A 7,339-nucleotide genomic window follows, 5' to 3' on the forward strand; every position below is an offset into this window, starting at 1 on the left:
CTGCAGCAAGCTCTAATTATTTCTGGTGCCTTGGACAGAGGGTCAGTGATGGGACAGGTTAAAAATTGTATGGGTTTTTTTCACCCTTTGTTTGGAAAGTAACAGCTTGGGCCTTCAGGGCAGAGAGAGAAGGAACCATCTGATTCAGACCCTGCTCCTAGCGCTGGTTACCGAACTGAAGGAAAAGGACAAACACATCACTTCCATTTTTCCTGATAGTTATTGCTGGGTTTGTCCAGCACCTGTATGAAAGACAGTCTTTGCTTTGGGAAGTCCACAGCCCAGCACTGTGATCATTTGTACTCGGTGCTCCATGTCAGCCTGTGAGCCCTCTCCTTGTGGCAAGCTGGCTCTGCAGTGGAGCCTTGGGGCCCATGAGCGGATCATGGCCATAATCGCCAGGTTTGCAGGCTCAGACACAGATACCGAGGAGACCGCATCCAGTGGGACAGCCAAAGCACTGGCTTTCTGGGAACTCTGTGTCCCTGCTATGTTGGTTATGCTGGAGAGGCAGCTGGGATCTTGCAAAGAGGTTTTTAGGGTTTAGAAACCTTACATTTGTGGCTAGTGGGTTTCTGCGAGGCAACGACTTTCCCGAGGATTCCTCCTGGCACCGACACGCACCTTTAGATGGCATCGAGCCTTAAAATGCCTGTCTCCATCGCCCGTGTAAAATCTCCCTGTGCTCTCACACAGTATCTCCTGACCTCAGATTCCTCCGGGCGTGGAGCAGCCATGGCTCTGCAGGCGATAGCAGAGGCTCTATGCTGGAGCTCTGCTATTACCTTATCTTGGTAAACGCACCATTTATCTGGTGAGCTTGCCTCTACTTGTTCAGCGTTCCTTCCGTGGGGAAAATGACCACAGCCCTTGCAGGGAGGGGGTTGCTTTGGCAGACACACGCTGTTGTAACCACCACAGCGCTCCACGTCTCGCAGCAGCCGGCACGCAGGAATCACAGATGCTTCGCAAAAGCATGGGAAGTCCTCAACTTCTCCGTGCGATGCTGCCGCTTGCCTATAACCATTTCTTGAGCGACTCCCGGTTGTTCCCCCTATGTTTCCAAAGTTCTGGGGCTGCAGCTGTAACTCGTGTCTGTGTTCATGGGCTGGGGGGGGGGGGGGGGGGGGGGGGAGGTGGGTGTTTAACAGCGCAGCCCCCGCCGGGCTGCCTGGGCAAGCTGCCCGCCCTGGAGAGCGGCGACATGCCGGGGTAAGCGGCGGCGGGAGCTAGGGGGGAGGAGAAGGAGGAGCGGCGGCCCCGCCGCGGCCCCCCGCGGAACGGGGCTAATATCGGTGCTTTCGTTTCGCCCGTGCAGGCTGGACTTCGCGCACATGTACCAAGTTTACAAGCCCAGGAGGGGGTTAAAGAGGAGCGAGGACAACAAGGTATCTTGGGGGCTGTGCGGCGGATCGCCCCGGGAGGGCTCGGGGGGGGGCGGACAACGGGGGGACCCCATCGAGGCGGGAGCGATGGGCGCTCTGACCCGCTCCCGCCGGCTTTGCAGGAGACCTACAAGCTGCCGCACCGGCTGATAGAGAAGAAGAGGCGCGACCGGATTAACGAGTGCATCGCCCAGCTGAAAGACCTGCTGCCGGAGCACCTCAAGCTGACGGTACGCGGGAGCAGGGACGGGGACAGGGCGCCCGCCAGGTTCTCCCGCGGCTGGGTCATTGCCCGGCGTTTGGGTTTAACTTGCTTTCCTGTCCTCTTTTTCGTTGCCCGTTGTGTCGGGTGCCCCGTGGTGCCGCTCCCCCTCGCCGGGCTGTGAACCCATCCCAAACTTTCCCTGTAGTGGAGCCTTCGAGTGGGTTCCTGTGGTGGCAGGTTCCTGCGGGGCTGGGCTCCCCAGCTGGGTCCCTCTGCTGATACCGTGATGCCAGCAGGGCAGCGGAACAGATAAATGTGAGACTTCCCTTTGAGCTGTGTGGCCAGTCTGAAAACACGCATAGGATTCCGTGACAGCCTTTTCTAGAGGCAGCTTTTTAACTTATTTTCATGGAATATCATCCTCCATAGTCCTGTACTGTTCAGGATCAAGGCACTGCCCTTGAGCCCAAAAAACCCAGCCTGTGTCGGTCCTCCCTCTGTCACCGGGGAAGCACTAACAGCCCTGTCAGGCTGCTGCGCGTGTGGCCAGCCCCACAGCACTCACCAACCTGTCCCTTTGCTTTCAGACTCTGGGTCACTTGGAGAAGGCTGTGGTTCTCGAGCTCACCTTGAAGCATGTGAAAGCACTAACCAATCTCATCGAGCAGCAGCAGCAGAAAATCATTGCTTTGCAGAATGGTTTACAAGCGGGTGAGTATTCAAATTATATCGTGTGAGAACCTGCGTGTGCTTGATGGACTTTCTCCCAGAGTCTTTGAAATGCAGTTGTGACACTTCATCCCTCAGCAGGGAGGAGGCAGGAGTTCTTGCCTTTAATCGCCATCATTTTCTCTTCCTTGGCTTATGGCTTTGGCAAAAAAAAGGTGCAAAAGGTGCGTTTCTCAGTAGGGTCAGTGTAGAGTGAGTGCCGTGTGGAGCTGTTTTGAAAATAAATTGGATTTTAATTAGTTTCATTTAAAGCCCAGGTTTGCTGTGAGGTTCTCTCCGAAGCCATTCAGATCTTTCTGTTTGAGTTCACGAGCTTTGGATCAAACTCGGGTTTGTTTTCTGAACATACACACAAATAGCTTCTTATGCACACCTTTCTTAGGTGTCTGTCTTTATAAATGAGCTAGTCTGTGGTCAGCAGGCAAAGAGGGGACCCAGTGCATCAGCTTATCATGCTTTAGATGCACTTCCTCCTCCTGTTTTCACATGTGGCATTCACGTGAATCTGATAAAGTAAAATGTAGTTTTTCTGAAGGGCCTTCCACTGCTCCGGCAGCCACAGGGAGTGCAATAGAGCTTTCAGCTGATGCAAAATCACCCCAGGTTAGGGAGCTGCCAGTGGGTAGATGTGCCCCAGGAGCTCTGTGCCTGGAGGTGAAGGGCGAGGTGCGCTCTGCCTTCCCCAGGGTGTTTCCCAGAGGACACACCAGCTTGACTCACTCTTGTGCTCTGTGCTCCAGCACCTGTTGATGGTGGCATAGGTGGTAAATGCAGAGCTCAAAACTAAATTTAAAGTTACTATGGAAAAGCAGACGGATGCTCAGATAAAAATGTAGAGGGAATCAGGGGAATGCGTGCAGAGTTCAGGCTGACCGTCAAGTTCCCCTCTCTAGCCGTGCTGTAGACGAAGTTCAATCCTGCCTCCAGCCCACCTTGAAGATGGTAATGGGGCTATTTAGCACGTTGTTAATTTTTAATTTATTTCTGTTAATGTTTCCTCAGGTGACCTGTCATCAAGAAACCTCGATTCCAGCCAGGAAATGTTTCGATCCGGTTTCCAGATGTGTGCCAAGGAAATGCTGCAATACCTGGCAAAGCACGAGAACGGCAAGGACCTGAAGTCGTCCCAGCTGGTCAGCCATCTGCACCGAATGGCCTCCGAGGTGCTGCAGGGCGGAGCCGGCCGCAAGTCCGGAGACATCCCTCCTAAAATGGTGGACTTGAAAGAGAAGCCCGTCTCCTTGGCCACAGTGGCGGAGGGACACGGGAAAAACTGCGTGCCTGTGATCCAGAGGACATTTGCCCACTCCAGCGGGGAGCAGAGCGGCAGCGACACGGACACGGACAGCGGGTACGGGGGAGAGCTGGAGAAAAGTGACTCCAAATCCGAACAGCAGTATTTCAGAAAGGATACCGAACTCAAGTACGCTGTGCAGGAGAGAATAAGCTCTATTAAGCAAGAGACTGAGGACCCGCCGGCCAAAAGGAGCAGGCTGGAGTCACCAGAGGACGAGGGCCCTTTTGGCAGCGACATGATGGGCTCTTCCAGCAGCTTCCTGGGGCCTCATGCTCACCAGCCTCCCTTGTGCCTGCCTTTCTATTTGATCCCACCATCGGCAACAGCCTATCTGCCCATGCTGGAGAAGTGCTGGTACCCAGCGTCAGTACCTGTCTTGTACCCCAGCCTCCCAGCCTCTGCCGCAGCACTTACGGGGTTCATGAACCCCGATAAAATCTCCCCACCTCTGCTGATGCCCCAGAGACTCCCTTCTCCCATACCAGCCCATTCTCCTATCGACTCCTCGGCTTTGCTTCAAGCTTTGAAGCAGATTCCTCCTTTGAACTTGGAAACCAAAGACTAAGCGCAGTGTGACGTTTTTGTTTAAGTTGGTTTTTGTTTTGTTTTGGTTTAGTTTGAGACTTTCACTTTTCTATATTGGCTGGACTGAGGTGTGGGGATGAGGTTCACTGCACGTAGGAAGCTAAATCCCCTTCTCTCTGACTTGTCAGGTAGCTTGGAGGAGGATGAAGGATGCGCCCAGGTTAGCAATTCAGAACTACTTCCAGGAGAAATACAGAAAAAGAAGGGGTTTGTGCTTTACCCCTTACCTTCTTCCCTCTCCACATCTATAAAACAACAGTTGACTTGGTCAGCTGCGACTATATTGCAAAGCTGTGAAGAAATATTCCATTAGGCAGACTTGGGTTTAGGGTCTGTGAATATAAAAACACGGTACTTCTCATGAAAAGGCTTTTAAGGCAGCAGCCCCACTGCTGGCAGTCTGAGCTGAACTGATTTGGTGCCCCAGCAGTCATCAGTGCCCAAGTGACTGGCACAGTTGGTGCAGTGGTGGTGGCAATGTCACCAAAAGCACAGGAGCAGTGGACACCGCTTGGTCATGCACAGTCAGGTAGACTTAAGACGGGTTTTCTCCACACCTTTGGCTGATATATATATATATATATATTATTTTTTTTAAAGAAATAAAAGGTAGATGCTGCTTGGAAGCTTTACATGGCGTACATCTAATAAATAAATTAACACACGCCCCTTCCTGTAACTGGAGCTGCTAGTTTGGGCCGGGTAGGGGAGAAAATACCCCAAGGATCACTTGGCTTGTTGCACCTGACTCCAGGCCTCTCTCGCTGCTGTACAGTTCCACCGGGTCTGTGTTGGAAATCAGGATGGTTTAATGAGCCCTGTCAGCAGGGGCCCAGCCTGTGAGCAGCTGCTTCCCGACCGGGGCGAGTCAAGAGCTTCATGCAAGAGGGAGCAATTCAGCCGGGGTCAGCAGCACGATGCCTGCTGAACGTGCCCCTGTCAGTGCCTTTGGACAATGAAAAGGCTGGGATTTTCAAAGGAGTCTAATCCCAGTGGGGTTTGAGCATCTAAATTCCTTAGTCTCCTTGGCAAACCCTGGCCCACGTTACTGTATTAAAGAAAGAGGGTGAGGGTGTTGACACTTGTCCCGTTAAACTGCGAGGGTCTTTCTCCGCAGAGGAACATTATGTCCATTTTGGCTTCCTTTTTAATTCACAAAAGAACTTCGCTGCAAAAAGCAGTGCTGGGGTTGGGTTTTGGTTTGGTTTTCGGTTTTTCTTCCTGGTTTGGAGAACTTGTGTCCAGAAACCCTGTTGTATGGATTTTCATTTTGCCCTCCCATTGCACCAGCTGTTGAGATGCACTATGCTTGATTGCAGATTGTGTTCTGACGTTTATTTTGTCATTGTTTTTTCTGTTTTATTTGGTATACAGTTGTTGCCTTTATTTGTAAAATCCTGTTATAAATATATATATTATATAAATATATTAAAAGGTAAAATGTTTCAGATGTCTATTATTTGTATAACTACTTGAGCATAAAGAAGTGATAAATATGAATGTATTCTTGTTTCTGGGTTGTCTTTTTTCTGAAGAGAAGAATTTGTTTTTCTCTAGGGAGAGGTACAGTGTTTATATATTGGAGCCGCCTTCAAGGTGGGCTATTGTACATATTTTTATCTTGAGTAAATGTTAAGTAGTTGTTTAAAAATGCTTAATAAAATAATTCTTTTCCTGTGGAAGATAAGGGTTTGCCTCCTGTGCTTTTCAGTGTTTGTGCAGGGTCATTCCATGTGGTCTGGTCCAGCACTCGGTGATCTCCTCGCTCCCCTGACAGCTCCTGCAGGGTCCCATTACCCATGTCCCCAGGGTTATTTATTTAACTCCCTTGGCATCCTCAGGGATTTTTTGCCTTCCCAGTCTGCGGGAGGTGCCAGGGGAGCCTGGCTGGCTTCTCTGCTTTCTCCTTATTCCACTTTGCACTCACTGGGCCTGGTCTTACGGCTCATCCTCCCCAAGCTCTGTGGGGAGTGAGGAGAAGGCAGCCCCTCACTGTAGAGGCTGCATCTTCCTTACAGGCTTCGCCCACTGTCTGGAGGAAGGAAGGATGGATGGACTTTCCATGAACAGTGGGTTTGCTTTGCCAGGGTTCCTCAGACCTGCAGTGGAGCTTCGCAAAGCCTCCGTGCTGCAGGATAGGGATGGTGCCCACCCTCCCCGAGGGGCAGAGGGGATCCTGGTGCATGGCGGTCCTGGCTGGCAGGGATCAGGGGTGCCCTGCTCTGCCTGCGTTGTCTCAGTTGGCGAAAGCCCCAGTGGCTTCCGTGATGGCCCTGTTTGGCTGGGAGGGATGGCCACAGTGCTGCTGCTGAGCTGGGTCCTACCTCTGCCAGCTAGGAACCCATGCCACCCCCTGAGCACCCCGGCACGCTGCTCCCATGTGCTCCCATGACGGTTTTGCTGGTGCTGCAGGCAGTGGTGAGATGCCTGGTGCCTCTTATGCTGCTGCATGGGGGATATAGGTACCTATAGAATATGTGCCTATAGAATAGGCACAGGGGATATGGTACAGATCTGACCACTGACAGGCTCCTGCCCAGACTCTCCAGCAATGATGGACATTTTCTGGCTTCTGCACAGAGTGATGATGACCCCAAACCTCTCCCCAGAGGCAAAGGATGGGCGCAGCATGGCTCTGGCCCATGAGGGATGGGTGGGAGGACTCGGTTTCCCGGCGGTGCTGTGTACGTGTGGATGGGGCATGGGCACTTCTGCAGGATATTTCAGGTTTTCACAACGCAGATGAATCACGAACTGTGGCGTGCGGTTAAATGCCAGGCTGGGACAGTGCTGCTCTGTCCTGGGCTGCAGCATCTCTGGGACACCCCCGGAGGAGATGCAGGCACCCAGGGGCTGCTGTTAAGACTACAGTCAGCATCAACTTATAGTAACATTAGCTTAACAAATGTTAGGAAAAAACATACAAGGCTGCTTGTATTAATTTGTTTGGGGCCTCTATAACTCCTGACGTTTATGTTGTGTTTGTTTTAATTAGGGCTAAATATTGATCTCACTGGAGATGACTGTAAGTAACCCCATTTTGGGGACAGCATTTGGTGCTCAGCGCAGCAGTGCTTCCAGCCTCGTTAATGACTGGATTTCTGGCTCATTTCCACGGCTCTTGCTCCCCTTTGGTCT

At 51.9% G+C, this 7,339-nt stretch overlaps 1 protein-coding gene across 1 annotated transcript; it reads left to right on the forward strand.

The window, feature by feature from the left end:
• Positions 1-385: 385 nt before the first annotated feature.
• On the forward strand, positions 386-5,888 carry BHLHE40 (basic helix-loop-helix family member e40). Its single transcript, XM_057422865.1, has 6 exons — positions 386-443; positions 1,152-1,212; positions 1,319-1,388; positions 1,508-1,615; positions 2,178-2,301; positions 3,322-5,888. Exons 1-6 carry the CDS (start codon positions 386-388, stop codon positions 4,179-4,181), a joined length of 1,281 nt encoding a protein of 426 aa, XP_057278848.1. The 3' UTR covers positions 4,182-5,888.
• The last annotated feature ends 1,451 nt before the right edge of the window (positions 5,889-7,339 follow it).

This window comes from Pezoporus wallicus, unplaced genomic scaffold (assembly GCF_028554395.1).
Source record: "Pezoporus wallicus isolate ANWC-B61680 ecotype Strahan unplaced genomic scaffold, APGP_CSIRO_Pwel_v1 contig_7073, whole genome shotgun sequence".
Classification (NCBI taxonomy): Eukaryota; Metazoa; Chordata; class Aves; order Psittaciformes; family Psittacidae; genus Pezoporus; species Pezoporus wallicus.

What these genes read in the sequence shown, in the direction of transcription:
- BHLHE40 (XM_057422865.1), top strand. Translation starts at nt 386, where the DNA reads ATGGCCATAATCGCCAGGTTTGCAGGCTCAGACACAGATACCGAGGAG. An exon ending in TACCGAGGAGACCGCATCCA is followed by an intron (nt 444 to 1,151) that starts GTGGGACAGCCA and finishes GGTGTTTAACAG; the next exon opens with CGCAGCCCCCGCCGGGCTGC. An exon ending in AGAGGAGCGAGGACAACAAG is followed by an intron (nt 1,389 to 1,507) that starts GTATCTTGGGGG and finishes CCGGCTTTGCAG; the next exon opens with GAGACCTACAAGCTGCCGCA.